A 24388-nucleotide genomic window follows, 5' to 3' on the forward strand; every position below is an offset into this window, starting at 1 on the left:
ATCATGCAAAAAAAGTCAGGATATTGTGTCGTCCAAAACCATGAAAAAAAGTCATAGTATAGTATGTCGTCCAAAATGATGAAAAAAGTCATAGTATAGTATGTCGTCCAAAATGATGAAAAAAAGTCGTAGTATAGCATGTCGTCCCAAATCATGAAAAAAAGTAATAGTATAGTATGTCGTCCCAAATCATGCAAAAAAGTCATAGTATAGTATGTCGTCTCAAATCATGCAAGAAAGTCATAGTATAGTATGTCGTCCAAAATCATGAAAAAAGGTCATAGTATAGTATGTCGTCCAAAACCATGAAAAAAAGTCATAGTATAGTATGTCGTCCAAAATGATGAAAAAAAGTCATAGTATAGTATGTCGTCCAAAATGATGAAGAAAAGTCGTAGTATAGCATGTCGTCCCAAATCATGAAAAAAAGTCATAGTATAGTATGTCGTCTCAAATCATGCAAAAAAGTCATAGTATAGTATGTCGTCTCAAATCATGCAAGAAAGTCATAGTATGTCGTCCAAAATCATGAAAAAAGGTCATAGTATAGTATGTCGTACCAAATCATGAAAAAAGTCATAGTATAGTATGTCGTCTCAAATCATGCAAAAAAGTCATAGTATAGTATGTCGTCCAAAATGATGAAAAAAAGTCATAGTATAGTATGTCGTCCAAAACATGAAAAAAAGTCATAGTATAGTATGTCGTCCAAAATCATGCAAAAAAAAAATCATAGTATAGTATGTTGTCCAAAACCATGAAAAAAGTCATAGTAGTATGTCGTCCCAAATGATGAAAAAAAGTCATAGTATAGTATGTTGTCCAAAACCATGAAAAAAGTCATAGTAGTATGTCGTCCCAAATGATGAAAAAAAGTCATAGTATAGTATGTCGTCCCATATGATGAAAAAAGTCATAGTATAGTATGTCGTCCAAAACCATGAAAAAAGTCATAGTATAGTATGTCGTCCCAACTCCTGAAAAAAAGTCATAGTATAGTATGTTGTCCCAAATGATGAAAAAAAGTCATAGTATAGTATGTCGTCCCAAAAAATGAAAAAAAGTCATAGTATAGTATGTCATCCAAAATCATGCAAAAAAAACGTCATAGTATAGTGTGTCGTCAAAAATCATGCACAAAAAGTCACAGTATAGTATGTCGTCCCAAATCATGCACAAAAAGTCATAGTATAGTATGGCGTCTCAAATCATGCAAAAAAAGTCATAGGATATTGTGTCGTCCAAAACCATGAAAAAAAGTCATAGTATAGCATGTCGTCCCAAATGATGAAAAAAAAGTCATAGTATAGTATGTCGTCTCAAATCATGAAAAAAGTCATAGTATAGTATGTCATCTCAAATTATGCAAAAAAAGTCATATGATATTGTGTCGTCCAAAACCATGAAAAAAAGTCATAGTATAGTATGTCGTCTCAAATCATGAAAAAAGTCATAGTATAGTATGTCGTCCAAAATGATGAAAAAAAGTCGTAGTATAGCATGTCGTCCCAAATCATGAAAAAAAGTCATAGTATAGTATGTCGTCTCAAATCATGCAAAAAAGTCATAGTATAGTATGTCGTCTCAAATCATGCAAGAAAGTCATAGTATAGTATGTCGTCCAAAATCATGAAAAAAGGTCATAGTATAGTATGTCGTACCAAATCATAAAAAAAGTCATAGTATAGTATGTCGTCCAAAACCATGAAAAAAAGTCATAGTATAGTATGTCGTCCAAAATGATGAAAAAAAGTCGTAGTATAGCATGTCGTCCCAAATCATGAAAAAAAGTCATAGTATAGTATATCGTCTCAAATCATGCAAAAAAGTCATAGTATAGTATGTCGTCTCAAATCATGCAAGAAAGTCATAGTATAGTATGTCGTCCAAAATCATGAAAAAAGGTCATAGTATAGTATGTCGTACCAAATCATAAAAAAAGTCATAGTATAGTATGTCGTCCAAAACCATGAAAAAAAGTCATAGTATAGTATGTCGTCCAAAATGATGAAAAAAAGTCGTAGTATAGCATGTCGTCCCAAATCATGAAAAAAAGTCATAGTATAGTATATCGTCTCAAATCATGCAAAAAAGTCATAGTATAGTATGTCGTCTCAAATCATGCAAAAAAGTCATAGTATAGTATGTCGTCTCAAATCATGCAAAAGTCATAGTATAGTATGTCGTCTCAAATCATGCAAGAAAGTCATAGTATGTCGTCCAAAATCATGAAAAAAGGTCATAGTATAGTATGTCGTACCAAATCATGAAAAAAGTCATAGTATAGTATGTCGTCTCAAATCATGCAAAAAAGTCATAGTATAGTATGTCGTCTCAAATCATGCAAGAAAGTCATAGTATGTCGTCCAAAATCATGAAAAAAGGTCATAGTATAGTATGTTGTCTCAAATCATGCAAAAAAGTCATAGTATAGTATGTCGTCCAAAATGATGAAAAAAAGTCATAGTATAGTATGTCGTCCAAAACATGAAAAAAAGTCATAGTATAGTATGTCGTCCAAAATCATGCAAAAAAAAGTCATAGTATAGTATGTTGTCCAAAACCATGAAAAAGTCATAGTAGTATGTCGTCCCAAATGATGAAAAAAAGTCATAGTATAGTATGTCGTCCAAAACCATGAAAAAAGTCATAGTAGTATGTCGTCCCAAATGATGAAAAAAAGTCATAGTATAGTATGTTGTCCAAAATCATGCACAAAAAGTCATAGTATAGTATGTCTTCCCAAATCATGCACAAAAAGTCATAGTATAGTATGTCGTCTCAAATCATGCAAAACAAAAAGTCATAGTATAGTATGTTGTCCAAAACCATGAAAAAAGTCATAGTAGTATGTCGTCCAAAACTATGAAAAAAAGTCATAGTATAGTATGTCGTCCCAAATGATGAAAAAAAGTCATAGTATAGTATGTCGTCCCAAAACATGAAAAAAAGTCATAGTATAGTATGTCGTCCAAAATCATGCAAAAAAAAAGTCATAGTATAGTATGTCGTCAAAAATCATGCACAAAAAGTCATAGTATAGTATGTTGTCCAAAATCATGCACAAAAAGTCATAGTATAGTATGTCGTCCCAAATCATGCACAAAAAGTCATAGTATAGTATGTCCCAAATCATGAAGAAAAGTCCTAGTATAGTATGTCATCAAAATGAAGTGAAAGAAAGTTATAATATAGAATGTCATCAAAATGGAAAAAAGTGGAAAGTGAAAGTCATAAAATGTCATTTAAATGTCATAAAAATGTCACACTATACTGTGCAATTAATCTACCATAAAAATGTCAGTGTAGTACATAGTAAAAAAAAAGTCATATTATATAAATTCATAGCATAGTATTTCATAAAAATGTCTACAGTATGTCATGAAAACATAATAAAAATGTCAGTGTAGTATGTCTTGAAAAATATGTTAGGTTTTAAACATTTCATAGTGAAGTATAAGTCATAAAAAATGTCCAAAAATGTATTTTTAAAAAAGTCATAGCATCGAATGTTAAAATAACATAGGATAGTATGTGAAATAGGGGATAAAAAAGTTATGGTTTAGCATGTCATGAAAATGTATTGAAAAAGACATAATATAGAATGAAAAAAAAAAAATGAAAAAGAGCCATAGCATGTCTTAAAAATTTCACAATATAGTATGTAAACAAAACAGAACAGAACATAGTACAGTTTGTCATTAAAATGACAATATTGTAGGTCTTAAAGAGGAGTTATAAAACAAGTAATAGTGTAGTATGTCATAAAAATAGTCACAGAAATGTTGAGACAGTAATCATAAAAATGCCATGAAAAGTCATAGTATGTCATGGCATCAAAAACAAAAGTCTGCACCCAGAATGTTCTCTTTCTACGTAGGCTTTTGAATCACTTTTACCATCCATAAAGGAACAGACTTTGATGATTTACTCACTCGTCCATTGGCTTCTCCTTTCCACCAGCCCTGGTCCCCGCCGATCTTGCTGTAGATTTTAACGATGTCTCCTTCTCGCAGTGACAGCTCTCTCATGTCTCGTGCTGCAAAGTTATACCTGGCCACTGCTGTACTGACCACCCGAGGCGTAAACACTGAAAATTGAAACAATGGGAACTCAGGGTATTTACATTAGAAGAACTTAACAGAGAAGAACGGTCATACTAGACGTGGTGGGAATAATTAGACGTGAGGAATGTTCAGAAGAAAGATGGTCAGTTCAGTGTTCAGCATGACACACTGTACTCACAATGACAAATGAGCACGATGGGAAAGGACAGGTTGTTTCATCATGGGAGAGGAAATTGGTTTTCTTTTCATGATTTAATGAGGGAATGTGATCCCGGGAAGATGCATGTTGTATGCTCTCGCTAATGAAAAGAGCGCCACAAAGACGAAGTGATGAGGTTGAGAGCACAGAGGCTCATTATGAAATTAGTTATGAGGTGCAGGAGGACAACAGGAGCAAGAAAAGACAAGGAAAAAAGAGTACCTGACCAAAAGGGAGCTGAGCTCTGAGAGGAGAAGTTGAGGCCCTGCGGACTGAGGAAGGAGAAGTTGTAGGAGGCGCAGGTGGCTGCTGAGAGGAGAAGAGAAAGAGGAGGAAATGAAGCTGTTTGAGGAGTGTGCATGCAGAGCGCCAGACAAGCAGAGTTTAAAAAGTAGTGCATAGAAGTTGTCTGTCTCTTAAAGATGGGTTCTGTTTTTATGATCTTTAATCTTGATCATTTTGGGGTCATGATTTGACTGTGTGACAGTGTTGAGACAGATAAAAACCTAGGTCATGGTGGTGTCAGGCCAGGCAAGGTATTAGATATGTCTCTCACCAGATACATTTTCCACCTTCTCTTAGGGAATCCTGTGACATTCCTAGGTCAAATGAGATGTATAATCCCTTTCTTGTATTCTTGGTCTACCCCTGAATCTCCTACTCTCCCAAACCACCTGATCTGGCCCCTTTAGACACTGGGGAGCAGCTGTTCTATTTTGAGTTCCCTGCAGATTTCTGAGCTCCTAGCACTCTCTCTAAGGCTGCACAAAGCCACCACGTGGAAGAAGTGAAGGAGTTCCAGTTCTTGTGGTGTTACTAATTTTGGCTGCTTGTATCTGATTTTACTAGGGCTGCCCCCGACTAGGAATTTCTGTAGTAGACCAATAGGTGTCATTTAGGGCCATTAGTCCACTAGTCGCCTGCATGTTTACGATATTAATTTACCTTTCTGGTTGATAAACATTTGGTCGACTATTAGGGGGCAGCCCTAGATTTCGTCACTACCCAAAACTGATGACAATAGGCATGTGCCTTTGGCTCAGCCCTCTTTTCACCACAATGGTCCAGTACAACACCAGTATCCCTGCCTGCACTGCACTAATCTGCTTGTCCGTCCCATGCTCTACTTTATCCTTACTCAGGAACAACACCCCAAGAAGTGGAGCTCCTTCACTTGGGACAGTAACTTACTCTCAACCTAGATGGAGTGGCCCACTGTTTACTGGCAGAGAACCATAGCCTCATACTTGAAGGTAGTGACTCTCATCTCCACTGCTTCACACTCAAACCACTTCAGTGTGTGCTGGGGGTCACGGTCTGATGAAGCCAACAGAACCATGTTGTCTGCAAATAGCAAAGAGCAATTCTGGGGTCACCAAATCAGACACTCGTCCTGTCAAAGGACAACCCTGACAACCCATCGAAAACATCTTTGTCTTTGTATACCGACACAGCTTCTCCTTTGTACTGTAAAGACCGGATGGCTCGCAGCAATGACCCCAGTACCCCACAATCCTGCAGTACACTGCACAGGATTCCCCGGGGGACATGGTCATAAGCCTCGTCCAGGTCCACAAAACACATGGATGGGCAAATTCCCAACCCTAATAATCATTTAAGGAAAATAAAATAAAACCAACCAACTAAAACCCATTTTAATTTTAAATTCATTATTTTTAATGGTGACTATTTGTGCCACATCACCAACAGACAACATGAGGTCCATCTGATTTTTAGTATTAAACATGAATTAAAATGTGACACCATCTGCTCTTTGCAGCATATTTCGCCTGCTGCACAGCAGCACAACACTGTTCAGCCTCCCAGATGATGTTTATCTGGCCTCCATTACACAACTGTCAGGACATAATGGTGCAGAGAGCATAGCTTTTAACGGGAATGAGAGAAGTGGATGTGATCGACCACGGCTTTTTCCTTCCCCATCATAAATGCACCCTAATCCCATCACTGTTTCCATGCATACCTGCGGGGTACGGCACGTCTGCATCCACAAAAACACAAAAATATATGCTTGAAATCAAAGAGAGAAGCGAGAGCACATCAGCAGCAGCAGCAGCAGCAGCACAGACTCAGTTATCTCCATTCATTTCCAAATTTAGCCAATACAGGAAGGACACAATCCTGCCGTAGTGGCCAGTCCTTCCTACAGATCAAACAAAGGCAGACCAATGTAGGAGCCAGCAGCCGGTGCAAAGGCAGAGCCAGTATTGATAGAGTCTAATGGACAGATAGGGCTGCCATCTCAGACACCCAGTCCACAAGAGTCTGAGTTAGCTGACAAACTCTTCCTTTTTGTCTTTCTCTCTTCATCTATTCCACACTGCTTGTCTCTTTTTCTGCCCTGTTCCCCTCTGGGCTTCCTCCATATCTCTCTGTATGAGTCAGGAGAGTCACCGGCCTGGCAAGGAAGGGAGCGCCAATGAAGACAAACAGAGTGGGAGGTAGTTTGTCTCATTTATTCTACTCTTTCTTGCTATTTTTGCAGCCAAGATGGCGAGAGATTAAATGTGTAAGATGGACCTGCACATTATAACGTCTTGTCAGAGTCAAATTAGTTCTATCATAATCATTCATAGACGTAGGCAGATATAGTTGACACACACTATGTGCTATTCGCCAGACACGCTTCCATCCATTTATTACTGCTTATCCAGATCCAGCTCACAATAGCAGCGGGCTAACCAGGGAAGGGCTTTCGATTTTCTCCCTTCCAGTTTTTCCTGGGGTTAATCCAAGGTATTCCAAGGCCAGAGATATGATATGTAATTCCTCCAGCCTGTTCTGGGTCTGCCCAGTGGACTCCTCTCTAGTGGCCATGCCTTAAACACAGTGATATATCCAGGAGTCATCTGAAAGAGATGCCCATTGGACAAACTCAAATGACTTTTGAAGTAAAGAAGGAGCAATTTAGCTAAGAGTTTCTTTCAAACCTCTGAGCTCCTCCTTTATCTCTCTAGGAGAGAGTGCAAGCACGCTGCAAAGGAAACTCATTTTGTCCACTTCTATCCATTGTCTGAAGTAGCTTCTTCCCAATGTCACACCATAAGGGCTCAGAAATCAGAAACCCAGAAGAATTACTCAGAATAGGATGGCTCTGTTGGAGCCCAAGCCAGAAAGCTGGTGAGTACCAGGCATCTGATCTGGTACAGACTGAAGAGACAATATGGGGCTGCCACCTAATGGCTACGACTTCTAAGACTGGACAGAGGGGTCGGGTGTGTTGACATTTGGGCCAAAAACTTCTAAAAATATCTGAACACAGTGCATTCATGACTTGAATTGTGACTTATTTCTAACCCTACCAGACAGACAAGCCTTTCAGTCACTTTATCTCCACTGTCAGTCCACATATTAACTCTTATTCTGACACAGTTATTATTAACAGACTAAGGCCTCTATGTCCTCAACTCAATAACAGAATGGTAAATGTAAATGGTTCCCTATAGAGTTTTAGATCTCCTGTAGAGCGATAGAGCTGTCTTTCTACGAGTGGGTCCTGGTTTTTATTTATCGAACATGCACAGTCCTGCCAAGTCACACTATTCCACTGATGTAGCTGGGAGAGATTTTCCTTGAGGGCTTTTGACCAGAAAGGGAACTCTTGTTTGAGGTTGGGAAAAACAGTTGTGGTTTGGGTTAAAATGAATAGATTTCTGTTGAGAGAAACCCAACAAGTAAAACGTCTCCCATGTGCTCCACTGATCAGCAGGTGGCAGTAACATGCAAAGATGCCCAGCAATGCGACAGCAAAGACAGACAGGAAGAAGACTGGAAACAATACTGGATTTACAATACTTTTAAAAATCTGGTTTTCAAATGTCATATGAGGAAAGAAATTCATTCAACAAGTTAGTTCGACCTCAGGGGGACACACACAAAATGTGTTTTGGTGAGTAATACCAAATATGGGTATTGTTCATGAAACAAAATTGCATTAACAAGGTAACAACCAAACATGGAAAGCGGACTCTGTCTTGATACCTGATGATACTTTCATCTATGGTCAAGTTTTCTCTGCCAAAATGCTTACTGATTGTCATTTGTCTGTTGAATTTACCTAGTCCCTCATTATTTTGGAAAATTATATTAGTTGTAGTTGCAGATTGTGCTGCATGCAGCAGTGTGAGTATGCAGCAGTATTTATTACAGTCAGGCTGTGTTCTGGTATTGGCTGATATTTAAAAGTCATTCCATTGTTACTTTAGCCCCGTTTCCACCAAAAACTTTCAGTATGGTACCTTTGGAGCCAAAAGTAACCCTTTAGACATGGTACCTAGACCCTAGCGTTTCCGCCGCAAACTTCTTAAATGTGGGCGAAGTTGTTGTCTCTCACTACTCCATCCAGCACTCACTGTCGTCTGCACCTCGTTTATCGTGCACAGAACAGGGTTGCACGCTGACATTCTCACAACAAAATAAAACAGGCTGTGGTGAGAGTCTGTCTCCATCAGATATTTAAAAATACAAGTTTGTGCATTTAGTTTTTCTCAGGCAAGCTCAGGGGTTTAGCAGAGTGACCGTCCTCTATTGACCAATCAACGGACTGCAGTGTTCACAGCTCCACCTTTTAGTACCAGATCTGTGTGCTAGGTACCCCAACAGAGGGTGGACCAAACATGGGAACGGTACAAAACGGTTCCATTGGTACCATCCACAACTTTTCACAGTGGAAACAGACAAAAACCGAACCGAACTGAACTGTACTGTACTGCTCGGTGGAAACGGGGCTTTTGTGTCCACAGCTCAGGCTAACTGCACAAAATTAAAGTAAGGTGTTACAATAAAGGGACATTCAGAAGGCTTACCTGGTGAGCGTGTACTGGCCCGTGTTAGCGAGCGTTCTCTCGACTTGTAGGGGTATCGCAATGTGGTATCTAACAACTTGAAGCTTTCTTTCAGTGAATGGGCCTGATAGTACTCCACCAGCTCCTGTTATAAAACACAGTACAGAGGGGTTAGAAAATGTGACAAACTGATTTCTGTCTTTCACACTGACATCAAGACACTGTGGGTATTTCATGTTGCTAGTCAAACTATATGACTCACCAAAAGACTCTCAAACTTCTTGGCCTCAGTGATGTGAATCCAGCTGTCTTTTTCAATGACTTTGATGTGTTTTACTTCATCATTGAATCTGTCAAACCAAACATCACAGAGACAACATCAAAAGACATGGCTATGATTGTTATTTATAAAATTTGCCTTAAAACTTTATCTACAAACATTTTCTGTTACAGTTTCATATTGCTATGCTTTCACACACATGTGCCTCTGGGGTTCAGCTCCTGTCAACATGAAATATTTTGTTGTACAGCTGAAGGACTAACAGACCAAAATAAAGTAATTTTCACAAGCTGAGGGCGACTGTGGGACTTATTTAATTATTTGTCTAAAGGCTGGTCCCCACAGCCCCTCTGCACCTGTCTTAAAGACTTGAAGACAAATGTGCAAAAGCATTTCTCCAAGTACATCACTGTATGACAGCTTCACTAAGAGCTCACACATTTGTCTTCGTGATGCATTTTCTCAGAGGAAATACACACAGAAAAAGTGGATTAAAAAAGAAAAAAAAAACAATTACCAAGTGGTAATTAGCTGGAGCGAAAAGATGCTCGGGAAAAAGCTGACTGGGGCATCCCTTGAGAATTTCTATTTCCCATGAGATGCAGATAAAACCCTTCCTCTGAGATTTTCCCTCTCCTGTAAGATGTGAAATACTCACTTGATGCTGATGGCAAACCGCTCTGCCTCAGCTGTCCTCTCTCTGATAAGGTAGGTCCCACTGCTGTGGGATTTTAAAAGGTTATCGGCCTGCTGGCGCTCCATGTTCCCTGCAAACCTACAGAGGAGCAGAGAATAAATGTCATCACCACCAAATACAAAGTTACATAATCAAATGACATGGTGAAGGCTTTACAAGTCATTGATGTCAAACAGCCATGTAGTAATTAATCTTTTGATGTGGTTATGTTTGGAGTTTGCTTTAAACTGAACTGGTGCATGAACTGAACAGTCTACTTGTATTAATATTAATACACTGCTAAAAAAAAATTAAGGGAACACTTGATGGTCTTAAAACTTCAGGGATATCGATCTGTCCATTTTGGAAGCACAAGTGATTGTGAATCAGTTTCACCTGCAAATGAAAGAGTGCACTCCAGGTGCACTGGAGAGGCAAAAGCAAGACAACCTTCAAAAAGGAAATGGCTTTTGGTTGACTCCTTATCCGTCCTGGCTGATTCCTCTCTAGTTTTGTGTTATACACATGTCCCTGTCACTACTGGTAGCATGAGGTACCTGCAGCCCAATCAGGTTGCACAGGTAGTCCAGTTCCTCCAGGATGGTACATCCGTAAGGTTTGCTGTGTCTCCCAGCATAGTCTCAAGAGCATGGCGGAGATACCAGGAGACCGGTACCAGGAGACCGGTCGTTACATGAGGAGAGCTGGGCAGGGCCGTAGAAGGGCATCAACCCAGCAGCAGGACCGGTATCTGCTCCTTTGTGTGAGGAGAAACAGGAGGAGCACTGCCAGAGCCCTACAAAATGACCTCCAACAAGCTACTGGTGTGCATGTTTCTGACCCAACTGTCAGAAACAGACTCCATGAGGGTGGCATGAGGGCCTGGCGTCCTCTAGTGGAACCTGTATTCACAGGCCAGCACTGTGCAGCTCCATATACATTTACCAGAGAACACCAGAATTGACAGTTCTGCCACTGGTGCCCCGTTCTCTTCACAGATGAGAGCAGGTTCACACAGAGCACATGTGACAGGCGTGAAAGAGTCTGGAGACGCCATGATGAGCATTATGCTGCCTGTAACATCATTCAGCATGAGCTGTTTGGCAGTGGGTCAGTGATGGTCTGAGGAGGCATATCCTTGGAGGGTCGCACAGATCTCCATGTCATAGCCAACAGAACTCTGACTGCCATTAGGTACCAGGATGAAATCCTCAGAGCGATCGTCAGACCTTACGCTGGTGCAGCGGGCCCTGGGTTCCTCCTGGTGCAGTGGGCCCTGGGTTCTTCCTGGTACGGTGGGCCCTGGGTTCCTCCTTGTGCAGTGGGCTCTGGGTTCTTCCTGGTACAGTGGGCCCTGGGTTCCTCCTGGTGCAGTGGGCCCTGGGTTCCTCCTGGTGCGGTGGGCCCTGGGTTCCTCCTGGTGCAGTGGGCCCTGGGTTCCTCCTGGTGCGGTGGGCCCTGGGTTCCTCCTGGTGCAGTGGGCTCTGGGTTCTTCCTGGTACGGTGGGCCCTGGGTTCCTCCTTGTGCAGTGGGCTCTGGGTTCTTCCTGGTACAGTGGGCCCTGGGTTCCTCCTGGTGCAGTGGGCCCTGGGTTCCTCCTGGTGCGGTGGGCCCTGGGTTCCTCCTGGTGCGGTGGGCCATGGGTTCCTCCTGGTGCGGTGGGCCCTGGGTTCCTCCTGGTGCAGTGGGCCCTGGGTTCCTCCTGGTACAGTGGGCCCTGGGTTCCTCCTGGTGCGGTGGGCCATGGGTTCCTCCTGGTGCGGTGGGCCATGGGTTCCTCCTGGTGCAGTGGGCCCTGGGTTCCTCCTGGTGCGATGGGCCATGGGATCCTCCTGGTGCGGTGGGCCATGGGTTCCTCCTGGTGCACTCTGTGGCCAGAGTGTGTAGGCAGTTCCTGGATGACGAAGGCATTGATGCCATTGACTGGCCCTCTCATTCCCCTGACCTAAATATAACTGACAACCTAAGGGACCTTATGTATCAGTGCATCCGATGCTGCCAAGTGCCACCACAGACTGTCCAGGAGCTCACTGATGCCATGATCTAGGTCTGTGAGGAGATCCCCCAGGACACCATCCACCAACTCATCAGGAGCATGCCCAGATGTTGTCAGGAGTGCATACAGACATGTTGGGATCATTTTTATATTTTCACTTTGATTTGTAGTGTGACTTTGAATCCAGCCCTCAGTGGGTTGCTGATTTTGGTTTCCATTGACCGTTGTTACGTAATTTTGCTCTCAATACATTATATAATGAACATCAGTAAAGCTTTTCAACATGAATTATATTCATCAAGATCTGAGGTGTGATTTAAGTGTTCCCTTATTTTTTTTTGAGCAGTATGTATCTGCATTAATTAAAGGATAGTGACCTCAGGTTAATGGCAGTATATTGTGTACATGAGGATGAACTAATCATAAATCACCAATCTTCAGAAATTAAGGGTTTTACCAAGGATATCCATAGTAGTCTGATTCTCTCGAGGACTGCCGGCTTGATAACGACTGGAAGGGCTGTAATAAATAAAAACAACCACACATTAAATAACTTATAACCAGAAAAAAACAAGGAGCAGAAGTAGATTATTTATATGTTTGTCCCACACAGGTAGTTAAAGGAAGGCCCTCAGAAATCACACACTGAAGATTCTCTTCATTTGTATACCTATTGTACATGTATACGACTGACTTACCTTTGGGTCCAAACATGGTTTTACACATGAACTGGGAAAGAAGCCGCTCTTTTGTGTTTGTATCAGCTTTCCCTGCGAGAAAAAGACAATGAAAGTTTATTTGTATTACACTTCAAATACTGAGGCAGTGAAAAGGCAAACAAATGCATTAAAAGATTCTCATACAGAAGGTCTACTGACTCATACTCACTACACATCACATCCACTACACATCACATTATACAGTGATGCCAGGTGTTGCAGCCACAATGAAATGAGCACATCGGTCAGGTTCACCCATCAGCGTCAGACAGAAGTTGAAACGCCCTCACTGTCTGCTACCTGAAGCAATTGATTTTAGGCTCAACACACCCATTGATATAGCATGGAGAGATTAAACTGTCATGCTGTGGAGAGATAACCTCATAGGTGAGTTTAAATTAATGGCTTCAGAGAGTTGCCCAGAGACACTTTGGGAAAAGCTCGCCTGGTGAATTGTATAAGACTCAGTGATTCAGCAGGAGTGTCAAAAGTGCCCAGAGCCAGCAGTGTTACAGCTCCTGTCAGCCAGCCTAATTTACTGGGGAAGATCCTCCAGGTCTGCAGCTTCACTGATGTTCAACTTAGGATTTAAGGTAAAGATGTATTGAAGTCTTGCTCTAAGAAATCTGAAGGATGACTTGACTTGACTTGACTGTCTCAGTAGTGTCTGCTAATATTAGTATTTAGAGTGTGGACAGGTGTCAGAAGGCGGCACGACTTGAATAAAAATGAACTTCCATGGATAAGTAAGCTGGTGCCCAAGTGAGCACTGTTTGCTGAGAGGTTTTTTTTTTTTTTTTCATTTCTACTCAATATCACAATCAGATGGAATCATCGTGCCCTCCTCCACCCTGTTCACCTCCAGTCACCTGATCCAGAGCTCATCAAAAGCCCACTCCTCACATCAAGATCCTCAGCTCCCTCTTCATCTCATCTCATCACCACCACCAGCGTCTAGACTCCATGGGGCAGATCCCTAATCTGCTTTGTCATTACCACCCTTCCGGAATAGATGACATCACATTGGGGTCTAATCGCCTAAGGCTTTTCACATTTCTCATACTTATATGCACATGTGAATAAATATTCTTTTCTCTCAGAACGAGTCTCTCCTGATTGAAATGTATTGTCTTAAAGGGCAGGTCCATTATTTTTACTTTTTTTTCCCCAAGCATCCCAGCAGTACTCCTTAGATATTCAAATTTAAACATTTACATTCTGGTTGAAAATATGTTATGTTTTATCACCGAGATACTATTTTCAGAGGTCGTCGAAAACGTCTCCCAGGTGACCAGATGTCGGTTTCTGCATGATGACGTTGCTACATATAAACCCCCTAACCCGCCTGTGGTCCCTATACCGCTTTACCACCCAAATTAGCGTGTGAATGCAGGTTTTTTAAACCTGCTTAAAATGGGCTACACACTACTTTCCTATCACCAGCAGACCAGGGCTCTCGTTTCTAAACATTGCGTACACACAAAATGAGGCCTGAAAGAGGCATACGCCACTTCCCACAGAAAAGTTGTGATCTATAATAACAGACTTGATGGGAGAAACATTGGCCCATGCTTACAAACATTTTGGACAAGGGAAATTGGTGATGTAAATGGTGATAAGGAAGCCAGATTGTAGAATATTTTTTGGCGTTGATGTTTGAGTGCTCCTCAGGCAGAGACAGATGGTATTTTGTGGTGGTACGTAGTGTGTTCATCCAGATGTTGTGTTTCTGTCAATGCTGATCGGAGCCAGAGGCAATAAATACTCTTTAAAGCACTTTAACTTAATAGTCATTGATTCATTTCAAATCAATGCCAAACATGAGTTGACCAGAAAGTTCATTAGTCAGCAAGATTTCATTGGCCGCTTAGTTGCAGGAAAAACAAAAACATACTTGATACTCTATTAGGAGCTGCGCCTTGTCAATATAAATCAAAACCTATATGACTGGACCATGTGGGAATTTAATTTGAAAGGACAGACACAGGAAGTGTCCACGCTCAGCAGTCAGACAGGAGTCAGGTTAATTTCCAGGGCTGGTACCTGTGGTTATTCCACCATGGCGCCATGATGGGCAGGAAATCCAAAGTGTGGGATCATTTAATAATTAAACTAATATCGTAAACATGCAGGCGACCAGTCGACTAATGGCCCTAAATGACAACTATTGGTTGACTAGGAAAACTCTTAGTCTGGGGCAGCCCTGGTTTCAGATAGATGTAAGTGACTGCTGTACCTCCCACCATGAGGTGTCAGGGTCACCCTTCAGCAGCTCAATAAAATCCCCAGTTTGAAAACAGAGCGGTGTCTTCCCTGGAGGTGCCGGTGTGCCATGGTAGTTCCTCACTGCCACCATCTTGGGACCTGGAGACAGTTAAATGTTTACAGTGAGTATCAATACTGTGGAGGCGAGTGGGGCAACTGGCTGTCTACATGGGATCAAAGAGCTTTGCGTGCTGCTCACTGTGGTTTGCACTTCCCTCTTAGGTTTCACATAGTGATTGAGGCTGATAAAGGCAGGCCTGTTTTTGCATAGACATCTGAGTGATGCAGTGATCTAAGATACACACAATACAACCACAACATCCTGGGTTCAGATCAGGTTCAGCATCTCGGCTGCATGGTGCCCCTTCCTCTGTCCACTTTGAAGTATCTTATGAGGCAAACATGCCAGAAATTACAAAGGAATTCAACTATATCTCATCCCCTCTGCACTGACCACTGTGTACTGATTATTTCAAGATACTGTAGAACTATGATCCCTCTTATCTCTAAGGTCTTTGGGTTTTTGAATTTCAAGTAACATCCAAAGTTTATATACATACATATCTGTGCAATGCCACCCACTCATGGTTTACAATGCTGTTGTGGTTCATGTGTAGCTGATCTGTCCACTAGATGGCAGAAGAGAGCTGTGCTGCTCCATAACAGCTGTGTCCATAACAAACTTGTAACGTGACAGCTGACAGAATACCCAGCTTCACATAATAGTGTTCTCTATCGTGTTTAGGTGACAGGAAGTGATCTTACCTGATGATATTCCAGGCTCCTATGGAAGAGAAACAGATACTTGATTATTGATACTATCACAAACAAAAGTCTTGTATGATTTAATGATAAAACATCTGTGTGAGTGCAAATGGTGATCAGAGGATGATAATATTGCTACAGTATGCTGACGAACAGAGGATCTACTCACCAAGTCATGAGGATCTGAAACAAGACAAAAGGAAACAGTGACAGTTGGGGAGGGTTGACAGTGATCTGGTAACCATTATTGATCACACATGAGCTTAACTAACCATTAAATTATAACGATTCTCACATGTGTCAGGGCGCTATGACAAACAAAAAAGCGACTGTGCTTGTTTGACTGTATTTTAGCTTCATGCTGAGTAAAGTGTTGCCCTGTAGAGCTGACATGGGTAAAGCAGAAGGAGCCAACGTCTACAGTAATACACATGCACAAATACTTTCCCCAGTGCCTGGCACCAGCTTTAAGAAATCAGATGTTCAGCTTTTTTTGGAAGTAATGTTACATTTTGTTTTGATGGTTTTTAGCTTGAGTTTCTGCTGGTGAATATTAACAATGCCACACACATCACAGTTAGCCATAGCTGTAAATGCCCCATGCTAAGCAGGCTATTAGGTAGCCTTAGAGTTAGCTACCTGCTCTCATCCAATTCTCACTCCTGACTCCAAAAATCGAACACAGTGATGGCCTAAATGCCAAATTTGAGGCTTCAAAACAGAAATCCACGAAAAAGTGACGTCACGGAGGCTATGTCCATTACTTTATACAACAGACTGATGTTTATATATTGTAGCTAAATGCTCACACTTGCAGCCTCAGCACAGTGACAATATATACATTTTATTTTAATTTTTATATCTTATGTACTAGTGTTAAACATGGTAGTAAAATGCACATTTCACTTCTTTTTTATTTTATTGCTTTATAATTACACACTTTTATTTCACACTCTTACTCTCACTTCTTATAAATCTCTATTCTTTACATCAGAGCAACTCTAACAAATCAAAATTTCCCCTCAGGGATCAATTAAGTATTTCTAAGTCTGATTCTGATTCTATGGTTACAAAGCTGAGGCTTTAAAAATGAAGGTCAGGTAATTCCTCCTGACTCCCAAGTTTCCTCTTTGTTACCAAACCCAGCAACACAGTCCCACCAGCGACACAGTCCCACCCTCCCACAGGACCTCCAGAGGACCCATCCCCCATTTTCCTGCTGGATAAAGTAGCCTAGTAGCAGGACACAGTCAAGTGACAGTGGGGTTACACTTGTGACAGAATGAAGTTTCACAAATCATTATTAATTTGGTAAAAACATCAACAAAAATAATCACCTTCACAACATGCTGTCATAACAATCAATGATGTCTGTCACATAAGGTTGATCAATGATTTAATCCAAACGTTGCTCTGCCCTGATATCGACCCTATTAAAGTAAAGCTGGAATATTAGAAGAGACACCTACTGATTTTACAGATGGTGATGACTTCCAGACACTCTTTGTGTGCTCCTGTTCCACAGCGAGAGCAGAAATAGCCCTGATAGAAGATGCCCCTAGAGGACACACACACACACACACACACACACACACACACACACACACACACACACACACACCAGTAATGCAAACAGGAAATGTCTGAGACACAAATTAACTTCTTGTAAGTACAACACACAAGGGGAGCTGCTGCTCGCTGCTATAAGCCTGTGAACGCGGTCACACATGCGCCATCGTTTCCACTCTGTGATCCTTTAAGAATCACAAAATCGACTCGCTCCATTTAAGAGCAGCACTGTATCTGTTAGGGATACTGTAACACTGCATGCATTGCACACTGCCATGCTGAATAGTAAGTGCCATAAATCACGTCGGGATCCGCTGGGGCTGCAGCAGTAATTAGCATCTAGCAGGGAGTGAGAACGCCGGTCCCTGCTTCCACTGGCTCTGTGAATTTAGGTCAGCCAAGCCATGAAATTTGTGGGTCAATACGCAGAGCGGAGTTTAGACGGCTGACTGTAATAGAGGTCAAAGTGGTGATTCAGTGACATGGGTTGTCCCCACTGCAGTTGAGCAGCACTCTCACATGGGAGGAGGTGTGCTCAGGGACGCAGTGGGTGTAGCAGGGAAGGGGAATGTTTAAAAATATCACCCGTCAGCCTCAGTCACACTTATACTTTTCCAAAGATTGCTTTTACACTAATGAGCAGTTACATTAGCCAACAACATATTCCCTCTATGATTTGAGTCGGTTTGTTTGTTTGTTACCCACCAAATGTGGTTGGATTTCCCTTCAGTTTAACGCTTCAGTTCTTTACTACTTTGTTCTTTGCTCTTGAGACATGTTTTGAGTGACACTACTTTTATTAGTGTTACATGTAATACTACATTCATTAATAGTGTGTAGCATTACATTAATGTTGCATAACAGCAGTGGTGGGTTTAAGTTTCCATCACCGAGACCAGACCTCCCCAGTGGGACCTTCCTGGCTTAATATCCTTCATTCATTCTGCGTTATCGCTTATCCTGTTAGGGGTCGCAGGAGGGCTGGAGCCTATTCCAGCTGACACTGGGTGAGAGGCAGGGTTCACCCTGGACAGGTCACCAGACTATCACAGGGCTGACACATAGAGACAGACAACCATTCACACTCACATTCACACCTACGGACAATTTAGAGTCACCAATTAACCTGCATGTGTTTGGACTGTGGGAGGAAGCTGGAGTACCTGGAGAAAACCCACGCTGACTTTGGGAGAGCATGCACCCCCACCCCAGGTTTGAACCTGCTTCATTATACTTTCACTCCACCACAACTCACAGGGAAACACAGCATACAAGATCCCTCTGTCCTCCCCAAAAGAACTCCATCAACTGTGGAAGACTCCCTCTTCCAGGATGGACAGATGTGCAATTAATGTTGTGTGTTCAGAACAGATCAACATGATAAAATTACAGTAATCCATATGACAAAATGATATATAAAGAGAGGGAGATGCAGAGGGAGATGCAGGGCATGGGTTTTCTCCAGGTACTCCGGCTTCCTCCCACAGTCCAAAGACATGCAGGTCAATTGGTGACTCTAAATTGTGAGTGTGAATGGTTGTCTGTCTCTATGTGTCAGCCCTGTGATAGTCTGGTGACCTGTCCAGGGTGTACCCTGCCTCTCACCCAGCGTCAGCTGGGATAGGCTGCAGCCCCCCCGCGACCCCTAATAGGATAAGCAGACAGTATATTTATGTCAGCAGTAGTGGTCAGCATTAGGCAGGAGTATAACAGCAGCGTAACCACGATCCAGGTGTAGCGTGATTCAAGGACACCTGTGACATAGTGGAGCACAAACGCTCTGTATTTTCCATTTATGTAACACCTGTAGTTAATACAAACTTTGCAGAGTTCTTGTAAAGGATTATTTTTACACTGTGGTATTAGAACTCTTCGGCTCATTTGCCTGACTGCTTCTTTCACCACTGCATAAATCACACCTAAACAGTATCTTTGTATAAATGTTACATAACGTGTGTCAGAGTGGATAAAATATCTTTCCACACAATGGGTCCGTATAAAAGTGCCTGCCCGTATTGTAGAGATAACAGTGAATAAGATATCTCTGTAACTGCTGAATATTGTTGGATAGTCCTTGGAAAGTCTGGAACAAAATGCATTCATTATTCATCACAGCATATGAATGTGCTGTTATGCACATCAGCGCCGGAGTTATCAGGGCTTTTACCTCAGGAGCATCTTGCAGGCTCGACAGTTGGTGTCCTTATCAAATGTGTGCATTTGGAAGTTATGCTGATTGGCTGTGGCTCTCTCTGGCTTGATGTTGGACCTGGAAGTAAAGAGTGATAATGAATGAGAGGAGCCAATTGGACGAGACAGTTTGGTTTTGTGAGGAAGAAGTTGTTTGATTCACTGTATTTGCCAAAAACAGACGTTCCCATCTGGTTATTTAATCTTAAGACGGTTTCTCGAGTGAATTTCCAGGAAAACTACCATGTCGTCATACTCACATGGCCATTTCAAACTGCTCCATCCACTTCCTCTTTGTCTCCTCAGTTTTACAAAAGAACTGGAAGCCCTGCTTGCCTTGCAGGTGGATCAGGTAGAAGCCATACGACCACTGGAGAGAAAAAGTGAATGAGGAACGGATGGCAGAAAGATGCAACGATGGCAATGACAGAGACAAGCAAAGAAGCTCATGATTCCTGTGTTTTCACACAAACATGTACAAAAGCATACTGTTAATATGATCACTTTTAATCGAGCACTAGAAGATGCTCCACATGCTTTAGCAATGCATCAGAGAGCCCACGGCTGCACGTGCAATCACGGCATGACACCCAAAAAACACCACTGCCAAAAATAGGCCACTATGAGAAGATGAGTTAAATAAAGGGGTCACTTGAGCTTACCATTTTTCCACTTGACTGGTAAGCATGCAAAAAGAAAGACACCAGAGAAAGACCCAGTTACACATGCAAACATGGAGAGACACATGCAGATTCAAATCAAATCCAGAAACAAAAAAAAAAAAAGCCATGTTAGATTTGCAGTGCACTGCAGTACGATTTCATGAATCCTAAATGACCTTCATTGCATTTACATGGTTTTTCAAGCATGGCCGAGCATAATGCATATCTGACACTTCAATGCATTACTCATGAATTCCATATCTGCAATTACTATCAACAAGGTCCTTCGGCTCAAGGGCGACAATTCTAATGATTACACAGGATGTTTCATCACCGGCACTAGAGCAAGGCTGCCTTCACGAACTGTTCTGCTGTGAGCCTTTCTCAAACTCAATGGACGGAGCTTACCTTTTTCATGTCTCTGTTGTTCATGGGGTCGTCGGACATTTTGTACGACTGCAGTTCTATAATCTCTTTGAGCTCATAGCTATAGCCTTTCCTCTTGCAGACAATCACCACTTTATCAAACAGGAATATATACCTGAAGACATACACACATGCATTGTGAGAACATGTCACTGTTGGCATTGGGTTACTTTATTTCTAATATGCTTTGGGTAGTTTAGTTGGAAGGTTCGGACTCACCGGTCCTGTTTCGTTCGGTTGACGATGGAGCACACCTTCAGCTCTCCGTCTATCTTTGGCCTACCGTACTCCTCCAGTTTCACCTGCTGCTTAGGTCACAAGAACACACAGGATGTCAATCCACTGCATACTATGACTTCTAAATTTAATGGGAAGCCATAAATAATTTATCCACACTTGAATTTCAGAGTCCAAATAGATATATAATGGATGATACAGCTTGGAAACTATTCAGCTCCTCTTCAGTGACTCTCTTCTCCTAATCCAAATTTCTAGTTGTTTACTGCATCTATGGCACGTGTACAAGCCCAAAATGAGCCCAGTGACTATTTGCATCTCCAAGGGAAGAGAAAGGAGGTGACAGGCAAAGAAAAAAAAAATGAGACAGTGCAGTTTGAAATATTATGGGAAACGAACATTAGTCTGGATCGACATAACTTCTCTTGTTCGTGCTCTGCAAGACTAAATGATTTATTGGGGACATTATAATAGTGGAGGATCATGACAGGCGGAGGCACGATGATGCCAGCGTACTTAGCAGAGAAAAGAAATTGTGGACATTTTCGAGAATGGGTTGCTGCTCTGTGATGCTCAGTGACTAATCACACTGACAAACTTTGAATTCCAGGATGGTGATAACATTAGTGCCGGTGTATTACTTTTGATACATAAAAAATGACTTATACAAGTATGTCAGATGTGGCATTATAAATGACAGTAGGAGCCGGAACATTGGATTATAAATGATACATAAGGTTAACAAAACATTTATTGTTTTATTTTATTTACTGAAAAGTAAGTGATGGAGTTAAACTTCACTGCTGGCAGGCGCCCATGCCTAAGATGATCCCTAATCCAAAAAGAGAAAGTTAGAAGCACCTTAAAATGTGGTTTCAAATTTTATCTTTTACTGTAACCCTAAAGGGTAACACTATACTTGAAGGTATCTACATAAGAGTGACATGACACTGTCATAATTATGACATGACACGGTCATGAACCTGTCATGAACATTATGTACATGTCATAAACGTTTATGACTCCTGTCATTAAGTGTCATTTGGTTTTTGTAATGACAAGTTGACATTGTTTGAGTTGTCTTGATTATGACAACTTGACATTAATCAAAGTGACATTACCAGAAGTTGTCTTTGTCATGACAAGTTGACATTGTTTGGGTTGTCTTGATTGTGACAACTTGACATTAATCAAAGTGACATTACCAGAAGTTGTCTTTGTTATGTCAAGTTGACATTAACAAGAAATGCACCTCTTTTTGTGTTAATAACAAGTTGACATAATGATTGATACAAAGACATCTTCTGGTAATGTCACTTTGATTAATGTCAAGTTGTCATAATCAACACAACCCAAACAATGTCAACTTGTCATTAAAAAAACCACATGACACTTAATGACAGCAGTCATAAACATTTATGAAATGCACATAATGCTTATGACTAGTTCATGACAATGTCATGTAATAGTTATGACAGTGTCATTTCACCCTTATGTAGATACCTTCAAGTAAAATGTTACCCATTAGGGTATTGGGTTGACATTTTAGGGAAAGATTAGGAAGCAATACCTCTCATACTCTCATATCTGTCTGTTAAATATGACGCCACAGCCAGCAGTTGCTTAGCTGAGCATTAAAGATGGAATGGAAGCAGGTGAAGGTGATGACGGGCCCTCTGGGATGTTACTGCACCTGGCCAAAAAGTAGTCAGGCATATGATAACTCATTACACCGCAACTTGTTTTTGAACAGGTTAAACGAACAAGATATAACATGCTAATTGGTTAATTTAAAGGTCCTAGTTTTAAACAAGCAAGATAAAATGTGTTAATTAGTTAGTGTTAATGTAGAGGTGACAGTTGGCGGATTTTTCTACCTCTCAACACAGCGAATCTCAAACTTTTTTCAATTACGTACCTAAATTTAAATATTTTTGTCAAACAGGTACCACCTGTCTCATGTAAAGTCTACTACCCATAGGTGTACTCCATCACTCTATTTGAGGAACTGGGTGCATTTTGAATGGCATACTTTTACTTGGAATGCACACAATTGGGACATACTACTGAACTTTGACCCTCTTACACATATATCTGTTACCATGGAGATAAAACAAAACATCATTCACAGAACTCACCAGACACAGAGGTCAACCCGGGAGCTCTGCTCTGATGCAGTAAGTAATAACTGCATACACTGTAGATTCTAACATATTATATTCACGATGGTAAAATTACACAGGTTAGACATTTCTCTGTCATCGTTATTTAGTATCTATTAAACAGTTAATATTCCTTTTATTCTATTCGACTGGTTTCAGTCACTTGAATGTGTTATCATTCGTCATTGCGACTACTGACAGCTGTCAATCAGCTGCCAAACAGCTGTGTCAATAAGCAGTCAAGCTGTCTTCTGTTTGCGACTCAGTCGATGTGACGCATCGTCCACTGTGCAGAGGATTGTGGGTCAGAAGAGCCAGAAAACATGCTGGCTTGCATACTGCAAAATCGGACTGGAAGTAGTAGAACATCCTGGTATTTTTGGCACACTGCATTTGACACACTATGTATTGGGACATACTAAATCTTTTCCTGGCATACTATATAGTATGGTAGTATGGGTACTGGAATGCAAAAACAGACCAGTCTTTGTTCTAACCTAACCAGGTGGTGGCTGTAGTTTTTTATCTAGCGAATAGTATACTGCAAGAGAGGGGTGCCCAGTAGCCCCACAGGTATAGCAGGCGTCCCATGTACAAAGGTTGTCTAGGAACTACACGGTGCCAGACCCCCCCGGCCTCTTTGACGGCCACGTCTGGCCCATGTATTTGAAACACAAGAACATCATTCATCCCTTGCCACAGCAGCCACAGGCTTGATTCCAACCTGCGGCCCTTAGCTGCATGTCTTCCCCTCTGTCCCTCCCCCTTTCACACTGTCCTGTTGAAAAAAGGCATAAAAGCCCAAAGAGAAGCCCAGGAGTTCTGCACCTGAGTTTCTTGTGAAGTATGAAATGTCCTGGCCAGAAAGAACTTTGTTCTTGTTCTTGCCACCTCGAGAAAAAGAACAAATTTCTCAGTCTCTTAAACAGACGCCGATGTCGTCAGCACGCTGGCTGACTCTGTCGTCTGTGGATGTTCCCATAGGAAAGTTGTAATAGAACTAGTGCTGGCTCCCAGCAGCTGTGATGTGATTGGATCCAAATCCGTGTACTTTTGTACTTCCTCGACCAACAGCTGATTAGCTCTGCCTTACACCCGCCTGCACCAGAATTGCTGTTCCCCAAATTGTTGTATGTAGTACAACAGAAAAGGAAGTGTTCAATGCATCGCAAGAAGAAATTAAAATGGATATGATTTCATTTGATTCAGCTATATTGCAGAGCTGCAACGTCTCTGTTACATGTAACACACGTGCCGTACCTATGGCAACGAAAAAAACGAAAGACGAATGTCCCCAGACTCCCCTTCCGAAGTAAGGGAGGCTGGTCACGCAGGACTGCTGTTCTTCTTTAGTCTCATCTCATCTCAG

The 24388-nt window shown here is 41.5% G+C and overlaps 1 protein-coding gene across 6 annotated transcripts in view; it reads right to left on the reverse strand.

The window, feature by feature from the left end:
* vav2 (vav 2 guanine nucleotide exchange factor) overlaps positions 1–24388 on the reverse strand; it is a 280761-nt gene that overhangs the window by 8242 nt on the left and 248131 nt on the right. The window contains exons 13-28 of one of the 6 annotated variants that reach the window (XM_078162254.1): positions 20840–20925; positions 20603–20735; positions 20195–20209; positions 19793–19902; positions 19510–19611; positions 17243–17331; positions 15943–15956; positions 15774–15792; positions 14980–15107; positions 12723–12794; positions 12482–12543; positions 10010–10126; positions 9334–9421; positions 9093–9216; positions 4489–4575; positions 3936–4090 (exon numbers count right to left, since the gene is read on the reverse strand). In XM_078162254.1, the coding sequence (XP_078018380.1) occupies positions 3936–4090; positions 4489–4575; positions 9093–9216; positions 9334–9421; positions 10010–10126; positions 12482–12543; positions 12723–12794; positions 14980–15107; positions 15774–15792; positions 15943–15956; positions 17243–17331; positions 19510–19611; positions 19793–19902; positions 20195–20209; positions 20603–20735; positions 20840–20925 (1401 nt within the window). Of the gene's footprint in view, positions 1–3935; positions 4091–4488; positions 4576–9092; positions 9217–9333; positions 9422–10009; positions 10127–12481; positions 12544–12722; positions 12795–14979; positions 15108–15773; positions 15793–15942; positions 15957–17242; positions 17332–19509; positions 19612–19792; positions 19903–20194; positions 20210–20602; positions 20736–20839; positions 20929–24388 lie in introns of all 6 variants that reach the window. The other 5 variants (XM_033647502.2, XM_033647505.2, XM_078162255.1 and 2 more) reach the window with 5 other exon arrangements.

The sequence above is a fragment of the Epinephelus lanceolatus genome, chromosome 19 (genome assembly GCF_041903045.1).
Source record: "Epinephelus lanceolatus isolate andai-2023 chromosome 19, ASM4190304v1, whole genome shotgun sequence".
Lineage (NCBI taxonomy): Eukaryota > Metazoa > Chordata > Actinopteri > Perciformes > Serranidae > Epinephelus > Epinephelus lanceolatus.